This window comes from Rana temporaria, chromosome 3 (genome assembly GCF_905171775.1).
Source record: "Rana temporaria chromosome 3, aRanTem1.1, whole genome shotgun sequence".
NCBI classification, from domain to species: Eukaryota; Metazoa; Chordata; class Amphibia; order Anura; family Ranidae; genus Rana; species Rana temporaria.
In genome coordinates, this window is record NC_053491.1 from 235522870 (window position 1) to 235549050 (window position 26181).

Consider the following 26181-nt stretch of genomic DNA (forward strand, 5'->3'; position numbering starts at 1 on the left):
AGGCGGCGATTCTGCATACGATAAGAATGATCATAGCGGTGGTTCCACCGCTTGATCATTCTTACAGACGACGGGAGGGGACATCCCCCCCCCCTTCTACCATCCGATTCGTTCTCTGGGGTCTCCCGTGCCATTCGAGGCCCATAGAACGAATCGGGCGCTGCCGAATGAAGAGCATATAGATATCCGGTCATCTCTATGACCGGCGGAGGCCCGGGCACGATGTTATGACGTCACGCCCAGGTACCCGGAAGTAAACAAAGCCGAAATCGTGGCTGAAAGCATGAGATCAGTGATTTTTTTTCACGATCTCAGGCTTTCTAGCCTGGAGGAGAGATGTGGGGTCTTATTGACCCCGCATCTCTCCATAAAGAGGACCTGTCACACACTATTCCTATTACAAGGGATGTTTACATTCCTTGTAATAGGGATAAAAGTGATACAAAAAAAAATGTAAAGAAAGTGTAAAAAAATAAAAAAAAAGTAAAATAAAAAAAATATATATAAAAAATATTAAAACGCCCCTGTCCCCAGTAGCTCATGCTCAGAAGCAAACGCGCACGTAAGTCCCACCCACATATGTAAATGCCGTTCAAACCACACATGCGACGTATCGCCTTGTGCGTTACAGCGAGAGCAACAATTCTAGCACTAGACCTCCTCTGTAACTCTAAACTGGTAACCTGTAAAAAAAATTAAGGTGTCACCTATGGAGATTTTTAAGTACCGAAGCTTGGCGCCATTCCATGAGTGTTCGCAATTTTAAAGCGTGACAAGTTAGGTATCTATTTACTCGGCGTAACATCATCTTTCACATTATACAAAAAAATTGGGCAAACTTTACTGTTTTGTTATTTTATAATTCATGAAACCACTATTTTTTTTAAAAAAAAGGTGTTTGAAAAATTATTGCGCAAATACAGTGCCACTTTACTCCCTAGGGCAGGGGTGTCAAGCTCAATTTAGTCGAGGGCCGTATCAGCAGTGTGGTTGCCCTCAAAGGGCCAGTTGTATATGAGAAGTCGCACTACGTACAGAGGGCAGGAATTCAGGGGTACGCTACATACTGCGGGCAGAGCCGACTCAGCCTCTCCCATATGTGTAGGGGGGAACTGTGCACTGTGACATTGTAATGACCACAGTGAGCCAACACAGATGCAGCCAGCCACCCCTACATTTACACACAGCTTCTCATGTCCCATAGAAGTTTATGGACAGGAAAAAAAATCGTGCTTATACAGTGTGCTGCTGTGAGAACATAAGGTGGAGGCTGGCGTGCCGTTACACGGGCCACACAACAAGGCCTGGCGGGCCAGATTCGGCCCACGGGCCTTGTGTTTGCCACCCCTGCCCTAGGGTGTCTGTTAAAAAAATATATATAATGTTTGGGGGTTCCGAGTAGTTTTCTAGCAACACAATTATGATTTTTACATGAAGGAGAGAAGTGCCAGAATAGGTGCGGTATGGAAGTGGTTAAGGTTTGACCTCATATTATATGGTTTTGGTAAATCTGAAGACAGAAATCTGCAAAAAATGTAATTGTGTGTATGGTGTCTCAATCTCTTTGCTTGTGCAAGGAATTGGCTCATATTTCTGCAAGAGAACATGTCCTCCTGTTGCACATAGTTTTGGAGTATACCACTCAATTCCCTAACCCCATCCAAGTTACCCAAAAATAAAAACGCCAAAAAGAGAATATCCCTGGACTGTTCATTGAACCAAATTGTGACTGTAACCGTGTGCCTAGCTATGAGGGCAATTACTGGGAAAGGGACAATGGACATCCTTATAGCAGCTTCTATGGGAGTAGTGCTACATTTCACTTCCGGTCCAGCCCAGTCTTTGATAAACTAATGTGTAAAAAATGTGCTAAATACAGCTAAAAAGACAACAAAACAAATGCTTTAATGAATGTAAGTTTTCTTTAGTGAATTACTTCTGAGATAATTAGCGCATGAGTCAATTTAAAGCTAAGATTCATGCAGTATTTATCTTTTAAAGAATTGACCCCACAGGCTGCTATAAAAAACAATAGCTCTATACTTTCCAAGAAAGCAAATGGTACCTTCCTCTAAAATCACTTACATTGTGTAAGGTGTCTTCTGATGATTCATCCTGAAAACAAAAATATGTTGTTGTTATAATTATTATTAATATCATGCTAACTTCATAGGGAACGTGTAATGATATGATTGATTTACCAGCCATTTGATGGTTTGACAGTTGGGTGAGAGCACAAGCAAAGCTGTTTTTTTTTTGTTTTTTGTTTTTTATCTGAGGAAATTATTATCATACTGGAACTCAAGAAAATTACTTTTAGCAAAATGTCAGCAAAGTCATACAAACACAAATAGCAATGACTGTATAATAAAACAAACAAGCAAACATACACACAATCAGTAATTTAATGAGGCTCTATATTCATAATTAGGGATCAGCTTCGAGTTCGAGTCAAACTCATGTTCGACTCGAACTTTGCCTGTTTGGCGAACAACGAACAATTTGGGGTGTTCGCGTCAAAATCGAAAAGCCGCGGAACACCCTGTTAAAGTCTATGGGAGAAATCTAAAGTGCTAATTTTAAAGGCTAATATGAAAGTAAGGCCTTGTACACATGATAGGAATCGCCAGAGGACAACGGTCTGAAGGACCGTTTTCATCAGTCCAAACCGATCGTGTGTAGGCCCCATAGGTTATTTAACCTTCGGTCAAAGAAATGAGAACTTGCTTTAAAATTTAACCGATGGACGCCGAACCGATAGGTCAAAACCGATCGTTAGTATGCAAAAGCATCAGTTAAAAACCCGCGCATGCTCAGAATCAAGTCGACGCATGCTTGGAAGCATTGAACTTTGTTTTTTTCAGCACGTCGCTGTGTTTTATGTCACCGCGTTCTGACACGATCGTTTTTTTAACTGATGGTGTGTAGGCGTGACGGACCATCAGTCAGGTTCATCGGTTATTGTTCTAAAAAGTGTTTGGGGACCTGGGTCCTCCAACAGGGGACATGTATCAATGCAAAAAAGTTTTTTCGGGAGCAATGAATTTAATAATGCTTAAAGTGAAACAATAAAAGTGAAAAATATTCCTTTAAATTTCGTACCATGGGGGGGGGGGGTGGGGTGTAAAGTAAGCATGTGAAATAGTGCATGTTTCCCGTACTGTCTCTGCACAAAGTGTCATTTCTGAAGGAAAAAAAGTCATTTAAAACTGACTCGCGGTTATAATGAATTGTCGGCTCACGGCAATTCAGAGAGAATTCATTCAAAAAAATGTAAAAAAGCGTGGGGTACCCCCCAAATTCAATTACCAGGCCCTTCAGGTCTGGTATGGAAATTAAGGGGAACTCCACCCCAAATAAAATAAAAATGGCGTGGAGTTCCCCCAAAAATTCAAACCAGACCCCTTATCCGAGCACACAACCTGGCCAGCCACAGAAAAGAGGGGGGGACAGAGAGCACTTCCCCTCCTGAACCGTACCAGGCCACATGCCCTCAACATGGGGAGGATGTTCCCATGTTGATGGGGACAAGGGACTTATCCCCACAACCCTTGCCCGGTGGTTGTGGGGGTCTGCGGGCGGGGGGCTTATCAGAATCTGGAAGACCCCTTTAACAAAGGGAACCCCCAGATCCTGCCCCCCCCTATGTGAATTGGTAATGGGGTACATTGTACCTCTTCCAATTCACTAAGGAAGTGTAAATATCTGTAAAAAAAACACACACCGTGGAAAAAAGTCCTTTATTTAAAAAAAAAATCCAGCACTGGAAATTCACGCTCGGTCCCGGCCCCCCCACTCCAATGTTGTTGGTATCCAGCCACGGGTGATCTCCTCTCCAGTCCAGCGATGAGAAGATCATCCAGGATCCAGAGAGCAGCATCGCTGGCCGCCTGTCTCCACCGGAGACAGCCCGGCGAATGACGCTGCTGGAGCTAGAGACATTTCTTAAATAGGTGAGGTGGGGCCATCCATCATGTGACCCCGTCCCCCTCTGACGCACCCTCTGCTACATCACTGGGGAAGCCCAGGCTTCCCCCTTGCGTCAGAGGGGGCGGGGTCACGTGACGGGTGGCCCCGCCTCACCTATATAAGAAATGTCACTAGCTCCAGCAGCGTCATTCGCCGGGCTGTCTCCGGTGGAGACAGGCGGCCAGCGATGCTGCGCTCTGGATTCCGGACGATCTTCTCATCGCTGGACCGGAGAGGAGATCACCCGTCGCTGCATACCAACAACGTTGGAGCGGGGATCTAGAGTGGATTACCACCGCTGGATTTTTTTTATTTTTTAATAAAGGACTTTTTTCCACGGTGTGTGTGTGTGGTTTTTTTACAACTATTTACACTCCCTTCGTGAAATGATAGGGGTACAATGTATCCCATTACCAATTCACATAGGGGGGGCAGGATCTGGGTGTCCCCTTTGTTAAAGGGGTCTTCCAGATTCCGATAAGCCCCCCGCCCGCAGACCCCCACAACCACCGGGAAAGGGTTGTGGGGATGAGTCCCTTGTCCCCATCAACATGAGGACATCCTCCCCATGTTGAGGGCATGTGGCCTGGTACGGTTCAGGAGGGGGGGTGCTCTCTCGTCCCCCTCTCTTTTCTGCGTCCGGTCAGGTTGCGTGCTCAGATAAGGGGTCTGGTGTGGATTTTTGGGGGAACTCCACACCATTTTTCTTTAATTTGGGGTAGAGTTCCCCTTAAAATCCACACCGGGCCTGAAGGGTCTGGGATGGATATTTGGGGGGAACCCCACGTCATTTTTTTTTAATTGACGGCAGGGTTCCCCTTAATATCCATACCAGACCTGAAGGGTCTGGTAATTCAATTTGGGGGGACCCCACGCTTTTTTTTTTTTATGAATGAATTCTTTCTGAATTGCCGGGAGCCAATTATTCATTATAGCCATGAGTCAGTTTTAAATTACTTTTTTTCCTTCAGAAATGATACGTTGTGCAGAGACAGTTCTAAGTACGGGAAACATGAGCTATTTCACATGCATACTTTACACCCCTCCCTAGGTACGAAATTTAAAGGGATATTTCACTTTTATTGTTTCACTTTAAGCATTATTAAAGGGGTGTTCCAGTCATTTTTTATGTTTATTAAAAGTCAGCAGTTACAAAAAGTGTAGCTGCTGGCTTTTAATAAACATATACTCACCTGCTCCACGTTCCAGCAACGCGCCGACCGGGGCTCCGCTCCTCTCCCCCCCTCTCCGGCCGGCGTCTTCATTCTAAGCGTGGGCACCTGGCCATGACAGCTTTCGGTTTCACGGCTGGGCACCCACTGCGCATGCGCAAGGGGCGCTGCGCAATCCGATTGGACAGGTGATCGCCTGGGACCTGTCACGTGTCCCAGGCGATCGCTTACAGGGAGGGGCTGCCAAAAGGTGATCTGACTATTCGCCTTAGCAGCCCCTCTGCGGAAGTGGGACAGGAAGTCCCACTCCTCCTGAAGCCCCTACTCCCCCTCAAAAAAATTACATGCCAAATGTGGCATGTAAGGGGCGAGGAGTGGATTAAGGGGAAGTTCCACTTTTGGGTGGAACCCTGCTTTAAATTCACTGCTCCCGAAAAAAACGGGCGTTTTTAAAACTTTTTTTGCATTGATACATGTCCCCTGGGGCAGGACGCAGGTCCCCAAACACTTTTTAGGACAATAACTTGCATATTAGCCTTTAAAATTAGCACTTTAGATTTCAAACGTTCGAGTCCCATAGACTTTAATGGGGTACTAAAGTTCACACAAACGTTTAGTGTGTTCGCAGGTTCTGGTGCGAACCGAACAGGGGGTGTTCGGCTCATCCCTATTCATAATACATCATGTGCCCTGCATGTGCAAACCACTGCAGAATGCTGTCTGAAAGCAGAAGTAAAGTCCATAAAACACTGACCTTGACCTTCCAGCAATAAATGGTTACATCCCTTACCTGTCACTGTCATCTTCTTCCCAGGCTACTTTTGGATGCCTGGTTTTTGGCCTCTTGATTGGCCAGAGGAAGATAATGTCATCTGCCTAGAATGCATGCTGAGCTCTGCATGTGCATCTCAGTGTACACGATTTATTAGGAGACTGAACAGGCAGGTGTGTCTTATTAACCAGTTTCTGACCATCCTATAGCAGTTTTAATGCTTCAGGGAGGCTGCTGTGTGCAGGATCACGTGTATATATAGATGATCCTGCACTTCTGGGTCTGGGGCATGCATGCACGCATACCTCCCAACTTTTTGAGATGGGAATGAGAGGCACCTATCAGCAAAAGTATGCAAGCATAGGATACACCCCTTGCCACACCCCCTTAAAGGGGAATTGTACAAAAAAAACAAGATTGGTTAAACCGACAAGTGTTTTTTTTCTACTACTATCCCTTTATATTGGCTCTTGGAATTTACAAATGCAGCAATTTAGAAATCTGATGAAAGGTTTAGTGCTGGAAAACACTTTTTGATAGATTTATGCCTTGTACACACGGTCGAATTTTGACAGTGCAAAAGTCAGACGGAAAGAAAGAGAACAAGTTCTCTATCTAAGGTCCATCGGACTTCCGAGAAAAAAAGTCAGATGAAGGCTACACATGGACAGACTTTCCGAGAAAAAAAGCCTGTCTGACTTTTTTTTTCACAAAGACCTGCTGTGTGTACGAGGCAAAAAAGTGTATTTTATATACATCTTTATAGTTCAGACCAAAATGAGGGACAAATGAGGAGGAATGAGGAACAGAGAGACTTTTCTCCAAATTAGTGACAGTCCCTCCAAATCAGGTACAGATGGGAGCTATGCATGCACGCTGTCTGTGACCTGCTCCCGCTGTGATTATACACAGCAGGAGCTGATCTGCTGATATAGCTGACTCGATGTCCGCCAGCACCAGTACACAGGCAGAATGTTAATCTGCCTATGTAAACAAGGAAGATCACCTTTCTGTCAGTAGGGAAGACATGGATCCTGTGTTCCTGCAAGCAGGGACACGTATCCTTGCCTCCCCCTAGTAAAAGCACCTCCAACAGTACACAAAATCAATAGCTAGCCACACATTTAACCCTTTGATTGCTCCTGATGTTTAACCACTTCCCAGCAGGTTTAGAATTAGGTGTTCCAAGCACTTGTGGGCAATCTGCTAGTGGTACACCTAAATCCGATTGTAGCAGGCAAATTTCCCCACCCCAGTTGCTAAACTAGCTAAAGAAATTCGGTCCCAACCATCCACATGCTCAGGGTCTAAATGCTAGTTTGGCTAAATTGCTAGCACTCCAACTGCTGCCTTTTCAACTGGTAGACTCTGCCCCCTTTCGCAAATTTGTGGAATGTGTGGTACCTCAGTGGCAGGTTCCCAAACGCCATATTTTTTTCTCGGAAGGCCATACTGGCTCTCTACCAGGCAGCACAGTGGTGCAGTGAGTAGCACTTTCGCCTAGCAGCAAAAGGGTCGTTGGTTCGAATCCCGACCACGACACCATCTGCTTGGAGTTTGCATGTTTTCCCTGTGCCTGCATGGGTTTCCTCCGGGTACTCCGGTTTCCTCCCACACTCCAAAGACATGCTGGTAGGTAAATTGGATCGTGACCAAAAAATTAGCCCAGTATATATATGTATATCTGTGTGTATGACGGTGTGTCCCAAGCGTGTCGAGATCCTACGGGGTAAAACGACCGCACCAGCCAAGCAGACACTGGCTGGAAAAAGCGCCCAGAGGCGATTCAGTTCGCATGTGTAGCGCTATACAAGTCATTCATTCATTCATGTGGAAGACAATGTCTTGGCCTCCTTGGACAGGGTGGTCAGTGGTAAGGTACATATTACCGCTGACTCATGGTCCAGCAGGCATGGACAGGGGCATTACCTTTCTTTCACATCACACTGGGTAACTCTGCTGGCAGCTGGGAAGGATGCAGGACAGGGTGCAGTATTGTTGGAGCTTGTTCCGCCACCACGCCTCCAAAATGCTAGAATTGGTGATTCTGTCACAGGTCTCTCCTCCACCCCCTCCTCTTCTTCTTCCTCTATGGCCTCTTCCTTTGCCGATTTGTCCTCAGAATCAGTGGTGCTCTGTAGTCGTTCAAGGGGCTACGCAAGCAAAAGATTCCATGCGGTGCTTGAGTTGGTCTGTTTAGGGGACAGGAGCCACACTGGAGCAAAGATTATGTCAGCTCTGCAGGGGCAGGCTCAGAGGTGGTTGACGCCCCGCTAGTGTCCCTAATATGGTGTTGCAGCGGTTCATGTGCAGGTACCTGGGCTTACAGGATCTCCTGAGGCAGGCCAGGAAAGTCTGTGGGCATTTCCGCTGGTCATATAATGAAAGTGCTCGGCTGGCTGACCTTCAAAAGGAATGCAACCTGCCCAAGAACCGCCTCATCTGTGACATGCCCACCAGGTGGAACTCAATGTTGGCAATGCTACAGCGGCTGCACACGCAGCAGAGGGCCATCAATAAGTACCTGTGTGAGTATGGCACCAGGACAGGGTCAGTGGAGCTTGGCTTTTTTTTGCCACGCCAGTGGCTACTGAACAAGGATGCATGCACTGTCCTGTTACCATTTGAGGAGGCCAGGAGGATGGTGAGCAGTGACAGTGCATGCATCAGTGATACTGTCCCTCTTGTCTTCCTGTTGGGGCACACGCTGCGTGGAATAATGGACAGGGCACTTGAGGCAGGACAGAGGGAGGAAAAGGAGGACTTCCTTAACTCTCAAGGCCCCCTTTATCCAGACAGTATTTCTGTGGGCATGATGATCACACAGGAAGAGGAGGAGGATTGTGTCAGCATGGAGGTGGAGACTAGCACCCAGCATCAGCAGATCCCAGAATCCCATGGACTTGTATGTGGCTGGGAGGAGGTGGCTGCGGATCATGTCATCCTTAGTGACACAGAGGACTCCGGACCAAATGCCTCAGCAAACCTACGCTGCATGGCCTCCCTGATCCTGCAAAGCCTACAAAAGGACTCTCAGATTTGTGTGATCAAGGAGAGGGATAATTACCGGCTGATAACCCTTCTTGATCCACATTACAAGGGTAAGGTTGCAGAACTTATCTAGCCTTCGCAGAGGATTAAACATCTTTGGGAGGTATTGCAGAAAGGTTTGTGCAACGCGTTTCCAGAGCCTGGGAGGTTACAATTAACTGGTCCTCCTGGACAACGTGTTGCTGAGGCTTCGGTCAGTCACAGAAGGAGCGGTGGAGAAGGTGGCCGTCTGACCGACGCGTTCAGACAATTTTTTAGTCCGCAGCCCCAAGGTCTGGTCGGTTCCAGCAACCATCGCCAACGTCTGATTTACATGGTGCAGGAATTCTTAGGGGCAAGAACAGACTCAGAGACCTTTCCAACTGAAAATCAACTGGGTTACTGGGTCTTTAGGATGGATCACTGGCCAGAGCTTGCACAAAATGCAATTGAGCTACTGGCCTGTCCTGCATCCAGTGTTCTATCTGAACGCACTTTCAGTGCTGCTGGAGGCTTTGTAACCGATCACCGAGTGCGCCTGTTCACAGACTCAGTTGATCGGCTCACCTTCATAGAAATGAATCAGTCTTGGATCACCAGCTACCAAGCACCTGATGCTGATGTAACCGATTAAATTTTCTATGAACGTGAGATCCCTTGAAGACTGCCTATGCTGATGCTGAGCAACTATTCTGTTATGAGTGACCATCCTATTACTCCTCAATGTTCATGTTAGCTTCTAAGAACATTTATGTTTCAGGGCACCACCACCAGTGCCTAAAGGCCCAATTTTTCTGCCCGTTTAACAGGGGCGTGTAATTACAATTTATGCTATTATATTTTACAGCAGGGCTCGTTCCCGCGCTCAACTAGATTATCTGTGAGGGGTTGCAGTGTTGTGGCACCACCACCACTGCCTAAGGCCCAATTTTTCTGCCCCTGTTTAACAGGGGTGTGTAATTACAATTTTTGATTCAATATTTCACAGCAGGGGCCATTCCTGCGCTCAACAAGAGTATCTGTGAGGCTTTACAGTATTGTGTCAAACTTTTTTTGCATTGATACATGTCTCCTGAGGCAGCACCCGGGTCCCCAAACACTTTTTAGGATAATAACTTGCATATTAGCCTTTAAAATTTGCACTTTTGATTTTTGCCGTAAAAGTTCCATAGACTTTAACGGTGTTCGAATGTTTGCGCAAACTTTCGGTCCGTTCGCAAGTTCTGCCGTGAACCGAACCAGGAGGTGTTCGGCTTATCCCTACTGGAGAGAGGGCAGGGTGGCTGGGCTCACTCCGTCATACTATTGGGGATCATATTCAGCCAATGCAAGGGGGAGAGAAGGGGAGGTGAGAAAGAGAGAGGGGCAATAGAGAGATCCGATGATGCCAACATTACTATTGATCACAGGCAAATTAGGCGGCCGCAAGGCCTCCTGTGAGTGCGAGGCCTTGGGTGACCGCCTAATTTGCCTAATTAAAGAGCCGCCTCTGTCTGGGCTGACTGCCCAGCATCCCTGGGGTATACAAGTGTCCATTACATTCCCACAGGAAATCCATCCTTTGTTAGTGGAGGGCAGAGGCCAGTAGCGCTCTGTCTTGTTGCCAGTGGTTCAGCTGTGCATAGGAGATTCACTAGGGGAGGGAGGCCAACTGCCCTGGCTCCCTGGAACTCTGCAGTTGTTTCCGGTGCTGGGCAGAGGTTGGTAGCACTCTGCCCTATTGCCAGCACTTCTGCTGTGTTTCTGTTAGTGGAGACCGCTAAATGTGATATAGGTGATAAAAAATGTGTATAGAATGAATTAATGAAAAAAATAAAATAAAGAAAGAACCTGCAGCAGCTGTCACAAAGGTGCTAAAATCTCAATAGATGGAATTCATTTGACAGAACCCACTGTCACTGTGTGTTTTGGAGGGGGCTGTGGGCTGGCCTCCTACCCACAGACTATAGCCCAGGAAAGAACGAGAGACTTGGGGAGAAAATGGCATTGGAATAATGTAATGATGTCTCTATATAAGTCGCATCCCTTCTCCCCCATCCTCCCCCTCTTGTTATTGTATTTAACTACTTGCCGACCAGCCGCCGTCATTCTACGGCGGCAGGTCGGCTCTCCTGGGCGAGAGCCCGTAGCTCTACGTCAGCTCTTTTAGCAGCCACTAGGGGCCCGTGCGGGTGCCCGGCAGGCGCAATCGCCGCCGGGCACCCACGATTGCTCATTACAGAGTGGGGACCGGGAGCTGTGTGTGTAAACACACAGCTCCCGGTCCTGTCAGGGGGGGAAATGCTGATCCTCTGTTATTACAATGTATGAACAGAAGATCAGTGTTTCCCCTAGTGAGGCCACCCCCCACAGTAAGAACACACCCAGGGAACATACTTAACCCCTTCCCCGCCCCCTAGTGTTAACCCCTTCACTGCCAGTGGCATTTATATAGTAATCCAATGCATTTTTATAGAACTGATCGCTATAAAAATGCCAATGGTCCCAAAAATGTGTCAAAAGTGTCCGAAGTGTCCGCCATAATGTCGCAGTACCGAAAAAAAACGCTGATTGCCGCCATTACTAGTAAAAAAAATATATTAATAAAAATGCCATAAAAATACCCCCTATTTTGTAAACGCTATAACTTTTGCACAAACCAATCAATAAACGCTTATTGCGATTTTTTTTATGAAAAATATGTAGAAGAATACGTATCGGCCTAAACTAAGGAAAAAACATTTTTTTAATATATTTTTGGGGGATATTTATTACAGAAAAAAGTAAAAAATATTATTTTTTTTCAAAATTGTCGCTCTATTTTTGTTTATAGCGCAAAAAATAAAAACCGCAGAGGTGATCAAATACCACCAAAAGAAAGCTCTATTTGTGGGAAAAAAGGACACCAATTTTGTTTGGGAGCCACGTCGCACGACCGCGCAATTGTCAGTTAAAGCGACGCAGTCCCGAATCGCAAAAAGTGCTCTGGTCTTTGGGCAGCAATATGGTCCGGGGGTTAAGTGGTTAATTATGTTAGGTCATGACACGTAGACAAAAGGTGTGGAGACATATCCCAGCAGGGGATGTGTAAGGAGGGGCTGCCTGCTTATCATAATCCCTTTATGTGTTTCAACTGTAGTTTCTGTTTGAATGTACAAGTGTCAAGTTTCCATTGGTTCTTTCTTGTCCCCTACCCCCTCTATGACAAGGCAAAGGGGAGTGTCCCTAACTGTGTTTAAAGGTGTATGTTTTGCCTAATAAACAGTTTATGCTCTGCATGTTTAACCCTCAACACCTGTGTAATTTGCCTCGTGATTGGGGGGTTAAGGGCTGGTTATAGCGAGTCTGTCCGCTGAGAGTGCGTTTGGAGAGCAGGAAAGGCAGGTCTGGTGGAGGTTCCCAGCCGGGGTATCCGAGATCCGTCACATTGGTGACAGAGGTTGAATGTCTCCTGCAGTCAGGGACATCCAAACCACCACCAGGATTGAACATCCGGGCAGCCGCAGAGGAGCGATACGAGGACTGGCCATCATGAGAGCGGAGTTGGGGAGGAGACTGCAAGGCATGCAGAAGCAAAATCGGAGACCAGCGACGAAGCACACCATGCTCGGCTGGGGGGATGTGATCCGTCAGTATCTCTGGCAAGAGAAGCTATTTGGTTCCTACAAAGTCAATTTTTTTGTACTTGAACTATTTTGATCTAACATGGAAAAGGGATATTAACAGATCCTGATCATTTAAAGCTGTCACACAAAGAGATTGCCTATATGTTAATAATGCTTTTTACAGCTTCTTAATGACATGTCAGTACAGTTCAAAATTAAAAAGCAAGATAAGTAAAGGTTGGATAAAAACTTACAAAAAAGTCACATTCATACTCAGAGTCGTCAAGATTTTTTCACCAATCTGTTCTGCCTCCCCTGCTGAAATTTCCACTGCATCAGTTTGACCTGCCTCATCTCCCTCTGGCTCTGGCACTTCATCAGTTTCATTGTATTTTTGATGCTCTGTGTTGTATGGTTCAGGTTGTGTGGCTGTGCTTACTCTGAGGTCTGCTTGATCCCCTTGTTTGTCATCGTCAGAAGAGTGTGCCTTATTGCCGTCTACGGAGCCAGTTACTGGCTCTGGCTTTGGCTCTGGCACCTCATCCTTTTTCGTTTCATTGTATTTTTGTTGCTCTGTGGTGTATGGTTCAGGTTGAGTGGCTGTGCTTGCTCCGGGTTCTGCTTGATCCCCTTGTTTGTTGTCATCAGAAGACTGTGTCTTCATGCCATCTAAGGAGCCAGTTACTGGCTCTGGCATCTCATCCTTGTTATTACAATGTATAAACAGAAGATCAGTGTTTCCCCTAGTGAGGCCACCCCCCACAGTAAGAACACACCCAGGGAACATACTTAACCCCTTCCCCGCCCCCTAGTGTTAACCCCTTCACTGCCAGTGGCATTTATATAGTAATCCAATGCATTTTTATAGCACTGATCGCTATAAAAATGCCAATGGTCCCAAAAATGTGTCAAAAGTGTCCGAAGTGTCCGCCATAATGTCACAGTACCGAAAAAACGCTGATTGCCGCCATTACTAGTAAACAAAATATATTAATAAAAATGCCATAAAAATACCCCCTATTTTGTAAACGCTATAACTTTTGCACAAACCAATCAATAAACGCTTATTGCGATTTTTTTATGAAAAATATGTAGAAGAATACGTATCGGCCTAAACTAAGGAAAAAACATTTTTTTAATATATTTTTGGGGGATATTTATTACAGCAAAAAGTAAAAAAATATTATTTTTTTTCAAAATTGTCGCTCTATTTTTGTTTATAGCGCAAAAAATAAAAACCGCAGAGGTGATCAAATACCACCAAAAGAAAGCTCTATTTGTGGGAAAAAAGGACACCAATTTTGTTTGGGAGCCACGTCGCACGACCGCGCAATTGTCAGTTAAAGCGACGCAGTCCCGAATCGCAAAAAGTGCTCTGGTCTTTGGGCAGCAATATGGTCCGGGGGTTAAGTGGTTAATTATGTTAGGTCATGACACGTAGACAAAAGGTGTGGAGACATATCCCAGCAGGGGATGTGTAAGGAGGGGCTGCCTGCTTATCATAATCCCTTTATGTGTTTCAACTGTAGTTTCTGTTTGAATGTACAAGTGTCAAGTTTCCATTGGTTCTTTCTTGTCCCCTACCCCCTCTATGACAAGGCAAAGGGGAGTGTCCCTAACTGTGTTTAAAGGTGTATGTTTTTCCTAATAAACAGTTTATGCTCTGCATGTTTAACCCTCAACACCTGTGTAATTTGCCTCGTGATTGGGGGGTTAAGGGCTGGTTATAGCGAGTCTGTCCGCTGAGAGTGCGTTTGGAGAGCAGGAAAGGCAGGTCTGGTGGAGGTTCCCAGCCGGGGTATCCGAGATCCGTCACATTGGTGACAGAGGTTGAATGTCTCCTGCAGTCAGGGACATCCAAACCACCACCAGGATTGAACATCTGGGCAGCCGCAGAGGAGCGATGCGAGGACTGGCCAGCATGAGAGCGGAGTTCGGGAGGAGACTGCAAGGCATGCAGAAGCAATATCGGAGACCAGCGACGAAGCACACCATGCTCGGCTGGGGGGATGTGATCCGTCAGTATCTCTGGCAAGAGAAGCTATTTGGTTCCTACAAAGTCAATTTTTTTGTACTTGAACTATTTTGATCTAACATGGAAAAGGGATATTAACAGATCCTGATCATTTAAAGCTGGCACACAAAGAGATTGCCTATATGTTAATAATGCTTTTTACAGCTTCCTAATGACATGTCAGTACAGTTCAAAATTAAAAAGCAAGATAAGTAAAGGTTGGATAAAAACTTACAAAAAAGTCACATTCATACTCAGAGTCGTCAAGATTTTTTTCACCAATCTGTTCTGCCTCCCCTGCTGAAATTTCCACTGCATCAGTTTGACCTGCCTCATCTCCCTCTGGCTCTGGCACTTCATCAGTTTCATTGTATTTTTGATGCTCTGTGTTGTATGGTTCAGGTTGTGTGGCTGTGCTTACTCTGAGGTCTGCTTGATCCCCTTGTTTGTCATCGTCAGAAGAGTGTGCCTTATTGCCGTCTACGGAGCCAGTTACTGGCTCTGGCTTTGGCTCTGGCACCTCATCCTTTTTCGTTTCATTGTATTTTTGTTGCTCTGTGGTGTATGGTTCAGGTTGAGTGGCTGTGCTTACTCCGGGTTCTGCTTGATCCCCTTGTTTGTTGTCGTCAGAAGACTGTGCCTTAATGCTATCTACAGAGTCAGTTACTGGCTCTGGCACCTCATCCTTGTTTGTTTCATTGTATTTTTGTTGCTCTGTGGTGTATGGTTCAGGTTGAGTGGCTGTGCTTGCTCCGGGTTCTGCTTGATCCCCTTGTTTGTTGTCATCAGAAGACTGTGTCTTCGTGCCATCTAAGGAGCCAGTTACTGGCTCTGGCATCTCATCCTTGTTCGTTTCATTGTATTTTTGTTGCTCTGCGTTGTATGGTTCAGGTTGAGTGGCTGTGCTTGCTCCGGGGTCTGCTTGATCCCCTTGTTTGTTGTCGTCAGAAGACTGTGCCTTAATGCTATCTACAGAGTCAGTTACTGGCTCTGGCACCTCATCCTCGTTTGTTTCATTGTATTTTTGTTTCTCTGTGGTGTATGGTTCAGGTTGAGTGGCTGTGCTTGCTCCGGGTTCTGCTTGATCCCCTTGTTTGTTGTCGTCAGAAGACTGTGTCTTAATGCTATCTACAGAGTCAGTTACTGGCTCTGGCACCTCATCCTCATTTGTTTCATTGTATTTTTGTTTCTCTGTGGTGTATGGTTCAGGTTGAGTGGCTGTGCTTGCTCCAGGTTCTGCTTGATCCCCTTGTTTGTTGTCGTCAGAAGACTGTGCCTTAATGCTATCTACAGAGTCAGTTACTGGCTCTGGCACCTCATCCTCATTTGTTTCATTGTATTTTTGTTGCTCTGTGGTGTATGGTTCAGGTTGAGTGGCTGTGCTTGCTCCGGGTTCTGCTTGATCCCCTTGTTTGTTGTCGTCAGAAGACTGTGCCTTAATGCTATCTACAGAGTCAGTTACTGGCTCTGGCACCTCATCCTCGTTTGTTTCATTGTATTTTTGTTTCTCTGTGGTGTATGGTTCAGGTTGAGTGGCTGTGCTTGCTCCGGGTTCTGCTTGATCCCCTTGTTTGTTGTCGTCAGAAGACTGTGTCTTAATGTCATCTACGGAGCCAGTTACTGGCTCTGGCACCTCATCCTTTTTCGTTTCATTGTATTTTTGTTGCTCTAAGGTGTATGGTTCAGGTTGAGTGGTTGTGCTTGCCCCGGGTTCAGCTTGATCCCCTTGTTTGTTGTCGTCAGAAGACTGTGTTTTCGTGCCATCTAAGGAGCCAGTTACTGGCTCTGGCACCTCATCCTTGTTCGTTTCATTGTATTTTTGTTGCTCTGCGTCGTATGGTTCAGGTTGAGTGGCTGTGCTTACTCCGGGTTCTGGTTGATCCCCTTGTTTGTTATCGTCAGAAGACTGTGCCTTAATGCCATCTACGGAGCCACTTACTGGCTCTGACACCTCATCCTCGTTTGTTTCATTGTATTTTTGTTGCTCTGTGGTGTATGGTTCAGGTTGAGTGGCTGTGCTTGCTCCGGGTTCTGCTTGATCCCCTTGTTTGTTGTCGTCTGAAGACTGTGTCTTAATGTCATCTACAGAGCCAGTTACTGGCTCTGGCACCTCATCCTTGTTCGTTTCATTGTATTTTTGTTGCTCTACGTCGTATGGTTCAGGTTGAGTGGCTGTGCTTACTCCGGGTTCTGCTTGATCATCTTGTTTGTTATCGTCAGAAGACTGTGCCTTAATGCCATCTACGGAGCCAGTTACTGGCTCTGGCACCTCATCCTTGTTTGTTTCATTATATTCTTGTTGTTCTATGGTGTGTGGTTCAGGTTGAGTGGCTGTGCTTGCTCCGGGTTCTGCTTGATCCCCTTGTTTGTTGTCGTCGGAAGACTCTGTCTTAATGTCATCTACGGAGCCAGTTACTGGCTCTGGCACCTCATCCTTGTTTGTTTCATTGTATTTTTGTTGCTCTGTGGTGTATGGTTCAGGCTGAGTGGCTGTGCTTGCTCCGGGTTCAGCTTGATCCCCTTGTTTGTTGTCGTCAGAAGACTGCGTCTTCGTGCCATCTAAGGAGCCAGTTACTGGCTCTGGCACCTCATCCTTGTTCATTTCATTGTATTTTTGTTTCTCTGTGGTGTATGGTTCAGGTTGAGTGGCTGTGCTTGCTCCGGGTTCTGCTTGATCCCCTTGTTTATTGTCGTCAGAAGACTGTGTCTTAATGTCATCTACGGAGCCAGTTACTGGCTCTGGCACCTCATCCTCATTAGTTTCATTGTATTTTTGTTGCTCAATGGTGTATGGTTCAGGTTGAGTGGCTGTGCTTGCTCCGGGTTCTGTTTGATCCCCTTGTTTGTTGTCATCAGAAGACTGTGTCTTCGTGCCATCTAAGGAGCCAGTTACTGGCTCTGGCATCTCATCCTTGTTCGTTTCATTGTATTTTTGTTGCTCTGCGTTGTATGGTTCAGGTTGAGTGGCTGTGCTTGCTCCGGGGTCTGCTTGATCCCCTTGTTTGTTGTCGTCAGAAGACTGTGCCTTAATGCTATCTACAGAGTCAGTTACTGGCTCTGGCACCTCATCCTCATTAGTTTCATTGTATTTTTGTTGCTCAATGGTGTATGGTTCAGGTTGAGTGGCTGTGCTTGCTCCGGGTTCTGCTTGATCCCCTTGTTTGTTGTCATCAGAAGACTGTGTCTTCGTGCCATCTAAGGAGCCAGTTACTGGCTCTGGCATCTCATCCTTGTTCGTTTCATTGTATTTTTGTTGCTCTGCGTTGTATGGTTCAGGTTGAGTGGCTGTGCTTGCTCCGGGGTCTGCTTGATCCCCTTGTTTGTTGTCGTCAGAAGACTGTGGCTTAATGCTATCTACAGAGTCAGTTACTGGCTCTGGCACCTCATCCTCATTAGTTTCATTGTATTTTTGTTGCTCAATGGTGTATGGTTCAGGTTGAGTGGCTGTGCTTGCTCCGGGTTCTGCTTGATCCCCTTGTTTGTTGTCATCAGAAGACTGTGTCTTCGTGCCATCTAAGGAGCCAGTTACTGGCTCTGGCATCTCATCCTTGTTCGTTTCATTGTATTTTTGTTGCTCTGCGTCGTATGGTTCAGGTTGAGTGGCTGTGCTTGCTCCGGGTTCTGCTTGATCCCCTTGTTTGTTGTCGTCAGAAGACTGTGTCTTAATGTCATCTACGGAGCCAGTTACTGGCTCTGGCACCTCATCCTTTTTCGTTTCATTGTATTTTTGTTGCTCTGTGGTGTATGGTTCAGGTTGAGTGGCTGTGCTTGCCCCGGGTTCAGCTTGATCCCCTTGTTTGTTGTCGTCAGAAGACTGTGTCTTCGTGCCATCTAAGGAGCCAGTTACTGGCTCTGGCATCTCATCCTTGTTCGTTTCATTGTATTTTTGTTGCTCTGTGTCATATGGTTCAGGTTGAGTGGCTGTGCTTGCTCCGGGTTCTGCTTGATCCCCTTGTTTGTTGTCGTCAGAAGACTGTGTCTTAATGTCATCTACGGAGCCAGTTACTGGCTCTGGCACCTCATCCTCGTTAGTTTCATTGTATTTTTGTTGCTCTATGGTGTATGGTTCAGGTTGAGTGGCTGTGCTTGCTCCAGGTTCAGCTTGATCCCCTTGTTTGTTGTCTTCAGAAGACTGTGTCTTCGTGCCATCTAAGGAGCCAGTTACTGGCTCTGGCATGTCATCCTTGTTCGTTTCATTGTATTTTTGTTGCTCTGTGTCGTATGGTTCAGGTTGAGTGGCTGTGCTTGCTCCGGGTTCTGCTTGATCCCCTTGTTTGTTGTCGTCAGAAGACTGTGTCTTAATGTCATCTACGGAGCCAGTTACTGGCTCTGGCACCTCATCCTTGTTAGTTTCATTGTATTTTTGTTGCTCTGTGTCGTATGGTTCAGGTTGAGTGGCTGTGCTTGCTCCAGGTTCTGCTTGATCCCCTTGTTTGTTGTCGTCAGAAGACTGTGTCTTAATGTCATCTACGGAGCCAGTTACTGGCTCTGGCACCTCATCCTCGTTAGTTTCATTGTATTTTTGTTGCTCTATGGTGTATGGTTCAGGTTGAGTGGCTGTGCTTGCTCCAGGTTCAGCTTGATCCCCTTGTTTGTTGTCTTCAGAAGACTGTGTCTTCGTGCCATCTAAGGAGCCAGTTACTGGCTCTGGCATCTCATCCTTGTTCGTTTCATTGTATTTTTGTTGCTCTGTGTCGTATGGTTCAGGTTGAGTGGCTGTGCTTGCTCCGGGTTCTGCTTGATCCCCTTGTTTGTTATCGTCAGAAGACTGTGCCTTAATGCCATCTACGGAGCCAGTTACTGGCTCTGGCACCTCATCCTCGTTCGTTTCATTGTATTTTTGTTGCTCTGTGGTGTATGGTTCAGGTTGAGTGGCTGTGCTATCTCCGGGTTCTGCTTGATCCCCTTGTTTGGTGTCGTCAGAAAACTGTGTCTTAATGGCATCTACGGAGCCAGTTACTGGCTCTGGCACCTCATCCTCGTTTGTTTCATTGTATTTTTGTTGCTCTGCGTCGTATGGTTCAGGTTGAGTGGCTGTGCTTGCTCCAGGTTCAGCTTGATCCCCTTGTTTGTTGTCTTCAGAAGACTGTGTCTTCGTGCCATCTAAGGAGCCAGTTACTGGCTCTGGCATCTCATCCTTGTTCGTTTCATTGTATTTTTGTTGCTCTGTGTCGTATGGTTCAGGTTGAGTGGCTGTGCTTGCTCCGGGTTCTGCTTGATCCCCTTGTTTGTTGTCGTCAGAAGACTGTGTCTTAATGTCATCTACGGAGCCAGTTACTGGCTCTGGCACCTCATCCTTGTTAGTTTCATTGTATTTTTGTTGCTCTGTGTCGTATGGTTCAGGTTGAGTGGCTGTGCTTGCTCCAGGTTCTGCTTGATCCCCTTGTTTGTTGTCGTCAGAAGACTGTGTCTTAATGTCATCTACGGAGCCAGTTACTGGCTCTGGCACCTCATCCTCGTTAGTTTCATTGTATTTTTGTTGCTCTATGGTGTATGGTTCAGGTTGAGTGGCTGTGCTTGCTCCAGGTTCAGCTTGACCCCCTTGTTTGTTGTCTTCAGAAGACTGTGTCTTCGTGCCATCTAAGGAGCCAGTTACTGGCTCTGGCATGTCATCCTTGTTCGTTTCATTGTATTTTTGTTGCTCTGTGTCGTATGGTTCAGGTTGAGTGGCTGTGCTTGCTCCGGGTTCTGCTTGATCCCCTTGTTTGTTATCGTCAGAAGACTGTGCCTTAATGCCATCTACGGAGCCAGTTACTGGCTCTGGCACCTCATCCTCGTTCGTTTCATTGTATTTTTGTTGCTCTGTGGTGTATGGTTCAGGTTGAGTGGCTGTGCTATCTCCGGGTTCTGCTTGATCCCCTTGTTTGGTGTCGTCAGAAAACTGTGTCTTAATGGCATCTACGGAGCCAGTTACTGGCTCTGGCACCTCATCCTTGTTTGTTTCATTGTATTTTTGTTGCTCTGCGTCGTATGGTTCAGGTTGAGAGGTTGTGCTTACTCCGGGTTCTGCCTGATCCCCTTGTTTGTTGTCGTCAGAAGACTGTGTCTTAATGTCATCTACGGAGCCAGTTACTGGCTCTGGCACCTCATCCTCGTTTGTTTCATTGTATTTTTGTTGCTCTGCGTCGTATGGTTCAGGTTGAGTGGCTGTGCTTACTTCGGGTTCTGGTTGATCCCCTTGTTTGTTGTCGTCAGAAGACTGTGTCTTAATGTCATCTACGGAGCCAGTTACTAGCTCTGGCACCTCATCCTCGTTGGTTTCATTGTATTTTTGTTGCTCTATGGTGTATGGTTCAGGTTGAGTGGCTGTGCTTGATCCAGGTTCTGCTTGATCCCCTTGTTTGTTGTCGTCAGAAGACTGTGTCTTAATGCCATCTTCGGAGCCAGTTACTGGCTCTGGCACCTCATCCTTGTTTGTTTCATTGTATTTTTGTTGCTCTGCGTCGTATGGTTTAGGTTGAGTGGCTGTGCTTACTTCGGGTTCTCGTTGATCCCCTTGTTTATTGTTGTCAGAAGACTGTGTCTTAATGTCATCTACGGAGCCAGTTACTGGCTCTGGCACCTCATCCTCGTTAGTTTCATTGTATTTTTGTTGCTCTATGGTGTATGGTTCAGGTTGAGTGGCTGTGCTTGCTCCAGGTTCAGCTTGATCCCCTTGTTTGTTGTCGTCAGAAGACTGTGTCTTAATGCCATCTACGGAGCCAGTTACTGGCTCTGGCACCTCATCCTTGTTAGTTTCATTGTATTTTTGTTGCTCTGCGTCATATATTTCAGGTTGAGTGGCTGTGCTAACTCCGGGTTCTGCTTGATCCCCTTGTTTGTTGTTGTCAGAAGACTGTGCCTTAATGCCATCTTCGGAGCCAGTTACTGGCTCTGGCACCTCATCCTTGTTCGTTTCATTGTATTTTTGTTGCTCTGCGTCGTATGGTTTAGGTTGAGTGGCTGTGCTTACTTCGGGTTCTGGTTGATCCCCTTGTTTGTTGTCGTCAGAAGACTGTGCATTAATGCCATCTACGGAGCCAGTTACTGGCTCTGGCACCTCATCCTCGTTCGTTTCATTGTATTTTTGTTGCTCTGTGTTGTATGGATCAGGTTGAGTGGCTGTGCTTGCTCCGGGTTCTTCTTGATCCCCTTGTTTGGTGTCGTCAGAAGACTGTGTCTTAATGGCATCTACGGAGCCAGTTACTGGCTCTGGCACCTCATCCTCGTTCGTTTCATTGTATTTTTGTTTCTCTGTGGTGTATGGTTCAGGTTGAGTGGCTGTGCTTGCTCCGGGTTCTGCTTGATCCCCTTGTTTATTGTCGTCAGAAGACTGTGTCTTAATGTCATCTACGGAGCCAGTTACTGGCTCTGGCACCTCATCCTCAATAGTTTCATTGTATTTTTGTTGCTCTATGGTGTATGGTTCAGGTTGAGTGGCTGTGCTTGCTCCAGGTTCAGCTTGATCCCCTTGTTTGTTGTCGTCAGAAGACTGTGTCTTCGTGCCATCTAAGGAGCCAGTTACTGGCTCTGGCATCTCATCCTTGTTCGTTTCATTGTATTTTTGTTGCTCTGTGTCGTATGGTTCAGGTTGAGTGGCTGTGCTTGCTCCGGGTTCTGCTTGATCCCCTTGTTTGTTGTCGTCAGAAGACTGTGTCTTAATGTCATCTACGGAGCCAGTTACTGGCTCTGGCACCTCATCCTTGTTAGTTTCATTGTATTTTTGTTGCTCTGCGTCGTATGTTTCAGGTTGAGTGGCTGTGCTTACTCCAGGTTCAGCTTGATCCCCTTGTTTGTTGTCGTCAGAAGACTGTGTCTTCGTGCCATCTAAGGAGCCAGTTACTGGCTCTGGCACCTCATCCTTGTTAGTTTCATTGTATTTTTGTTGCTCTGTGTCGTATGGTTCAGGTTGAGTGGCTGTGCTTGCTCCGGGTTCTGCTTGATCCCCTTGTTTGTTGTCGTCAGAAGACTGTGCCTCAATGCCATCTACGGAGCCAGTTACTGGCTCTGGCACCTCATCCTCAATAGTTTCATTGTATTTTTGTTGCTCTATGGTGTATGGTTCAGGTTGAGTGGCTGTGCTTGCTCCAGGTTCAGCTTGATCCCCTTGTTTGTTGTCGTCAGAAGACTGTGTCTTCGTGCCATCTAAGGAGCCAGTTACTGGCTCTGGCATCTCATCCTTGTTCGTTTCATTGTATTTTTGTTGCTCTTTGTCGTATGGTTTAGGTTGAGTGGCTGTGCTTACTTCGGGTTCTGGTTGATCCCCTTGTTTGGTGTCGTCAGAAGACTGTGCCTTAATGCCATCTACGGAGCCAGTTACTGGCTCTGGCACCTCATCATTGTTTGTTTCATTGTATTTTTGTTGCTCTGCGTCGTATGGTTTAGGTTGAGTGGCTGTGCTTACTCCGGGTTCTGGTTGATCCCCTTGTTTGGTGTCGTCAGAAGACTGTGCCTTAATGCCATCTACGGAGCCAGTTACTGGCTCTGGCACCTCATCCTCGTTCGTTTCATTGTATTTTTGTTTCTCTGTGGTGTATGGTTCAGGTTGAGTGGCTGTGCTTGCTCCGGGTTCTGCTTGATCCCCTTGTTTATTGTCGTCAGAAGACTGTGTCTTAATGTCATCTACGGAGCCAGTTACTGGCTCTGGCACCTCATCCTCAATAGTTTCATTGTATTTTTGTTGCTCTATGGTGTATGGTTCAGGTTGAGTGGCTGTGCTTGCTCCAGGTTCAGCTTGATCCCCTTGTTTGTTGTCGTCAGAAGACTGTGTCTTCGTGCCATCTAAGGAGCCAGTTACTGGCTCTGGCATCTCATCCTTGTTCGTTTCATTGTATTTTTGTTGCTCTGTGTCGTATGGTTCAGGTTGAGTGGCTGTGCTTGCTCCGGGTTCTGCTTGATCCCCTTGTTTGTTGTCGTCAGAAGACTGTGTCTTAATGTCATCTACGGAGCCAGTTACTGGCTCTGGCACCTCATCCTTGTTAGTTTCATTGTATTTTTGTTGCTCTGCGTCGTATGTTTCAGGTTGAGTGGCTGTGCTTACTCCAGGTTCAGCTTGATCCCCTTGTTTGTTGTCTTCAGAAGACTGTGTCTTCGTGCCATCTAAGGAGCCAGTTACTGGCTCTGGCATCTCATCCTTGTTCGTTTCATTGTATTTTTGTTGCTCTGTGTCGTATGGTTCAGGTTGAGTGGCTGTGCTTGCTCCGGGTTCTGCTTGATCCCCTTGTTTGTTGTCGTCAGAAGACTGTGTCTTAATGTCATCTACGGAGCCAGTTACTGGCTCTGGCACCTCATCCTTGTTAGTTTCATTGTATTTTTGTTGCTCTGTGTCGTATGGTTCAGGTTGAGTGGCTGTGCTTGCTCCGGGTTCTGCTTGATCCCCTTGTTTGTTGTCGTCAGAAGACTGTGCCTCAATGCCATCTACGGAGCCAGTTACTGGCTCTGGCACCTCATCCTCAATAGTTTCATTGTATTTTTGTTGCTCTATGGTGTATGGTTCAGGTTGAGTGGCTGTGCTTGCTCCAGGTTCAGCTTGATCCCCTTGTTTGTTGTCGTCAGAAGACTGTGTCTTCGTGCCATCTAAGGAGCCAGTTACTGGCTCTGGCATCTCATCCTTGTTCGTTTCATTGTATTTTTGTTGCTCTTTGTCGTATGGTTCAGGTTGAGTGGCTGTGCTTGCTCCGGGTTCTGCTTGATCCCCTTGTTTGTTGTCGTCAGAAGACTGTGTCTTAATGTCATCTACGGAGCCAGTTACTGGCTCTGGCACCTCATCCTCGTTAGTTTCATTGTATTTTTGTTGCTCTATGGTGTATGGTTCAGGTTGAGTGGCTGTGCTTGCTCCAGGTTCAGCTTGATCCCCTTGTTTGTTGTCTTCAGAAGACTGTGTCTTCGTGCCATCTAAGGAGCCAGTTACTGGCTCTGGCATCTCATCCTTGTTCGTTTCATTGTATTTTTGTTGCTCTGTGTCGTATGGTTCAGGTTGAGTGGCTGTGCTTGCTCCGGGTTCTGCTTGATCCCCTTGTTTGTTGTCGTCAGAAGACTGTGTTTTCGTGCCATCTAAGGAGCCAGTTACTGGCTCTGGCACCTCATCCTTGTTCGTTTCATTGTATTTTTGTTGCTCTGTGTTGTATGGATCAGGTTGAGTGGCTGTGCTTGCTCCGGGTTCTGCTTGATCCCCTTGTTTGGTGTCGTCAGAAGACTGTGTCTTAATGGCATCTACGGAGCCAGTTACTGGCTCTGGCACCTCATCATTGTTTGTTTCATTGTATTTTTGTTGCTCTGCGTCGTATGGTTTAGGTTGAGTGGCTGTGCTTACTTCGGGTTCTGGTTGATCCCCTTGTTTGGTGTCATCAGAAGACTGTGCCTTAATGCCATCTACGGAGCCAGTTACTGGCTCTGGCACCTCATCCTCGTTCGTTTCATTGTATTTTTGTTTCTCTGTGGTGTATGCTTCAGGTTGAGTGGCTGTGCTTGCTCCGGGTTCTGCTTGATCCCCTTGTTTATTGTCGTCAGAAGACTGTGTCTTAATGTCATCTACGGAGCCAGTTACTGGCTCTGGCACCTCATCCTCAATAGTTTCATTGTATTTTTGTTGCTCTATGGTGTATGGTTCAGGTTGAGTGGCTGTGCTTGCTCCAGGTTCAGCTTGATCCCCTTGTTTGTTGTCGTCAGAAGACTGTGTCTTCGTGCCATCTAAGGAGCCAGTTACTGGCTCTGGCATCTCATCCTTGTTCGTTTCATTGTATTTTTGTTGCTCTGTGTCGTATGGTTCAGGTTGAGTGGCTGTGCTTGCTCCGGGTTCTGCTTGATCCCCTTGTTTGTTGTCGTCAGAAGACTGTGTCTTAATGTCATCTACGGAGCCAGTTACTGGCTCTGGCACCTCATCCTTGTTAGTTTCATTGTATTTTTGTTGCTCTGCGTCGTATGTTTCAGGTTGAGTGGCTGTGCTTACTCCGGGTTCTGCTTGATCCCCTTGTTTGTTGTCGTCAGAAGACTGTGTCTTAATGTCATCTACGGAGCCAGTTACTGGCTCTGGCACCTCATCCTTGTTAGTTTCATTGTATTTTTGTTGCTCTGCGTCGTATGTTTCAGGTTGAGTGGCTGTGCTTACTCCGGGTTCTGCTTGATCCCCTTGTTTGTTGTCGTCAGAAGACTGTGTCTTAATGTCATCTACGGAGCCAGTTACTGGCTCTGGCACCTCATCCTTGTTAGTTTCATTGTATTTTTGTTGCTCTGCGTCGTATGTTTCAGGTTGAGTGGCTGTGCTTACTCCAGGTTCAGCTTGATCCCCTTGTTTGTTGTCGTCAGAAGACTGTGTCTTCGTGCCATCTAAGGAGCCAGTTACTGGCTCTGGCACCTCATCCTTGTTAGTTTCATTGTATTTTTGTTGCTCTGTGTCGTATGGTTCAGGTTGAGTGGCTGTGCTTGCTCCGGGTTCTGCTTGATCCCCTTGTTTGTTGTCGTCAGAAGACTGTGCCTTAATGCCATCTACGGAGGCAGTTACTGGCTCTGGCACCTCATCCTCAATAGTTTCATTGTATTTTTGTTGCTCTATGGTGTATGGTTCAGGTTGAGTGGCTGTGCTTGCTCCAGGTTCAGCTTGATCCCCTTGTTTGTTGTCGTCAGAAGACTGTGTCTTCGTGCCATCTAAGGAGCCAGTTACTG

At 46.5% G+C, this 26181-nt stretch overlaps 1 protein-coding gene across 1 annotated transcript in view; it reads right to left on the bottom strand.

The window, feature by feature from the left end:
* Positions 1–26181, bottom strand: part of LOC120930428 (titin-like) — a 115234-nt gene that overhangs the window by 19479 nt on the left and 69574 nt on the right. Inside the window, exons 8-9 of the mRNA XM_040341614.1 lie at positions 14777–25714; positions 2086–2115 (exon numbers count right to left, since the gene is read on the bottom strand). Of these exons, the coding sequence (XP_040197548.1) occupies positions 2086–2115; positions 14777–25714 (10968 nt within the window). The remainder of the gene's footprint in view (positions 1–2085; positions 2116–14776; positions 25715–26181) is intronic.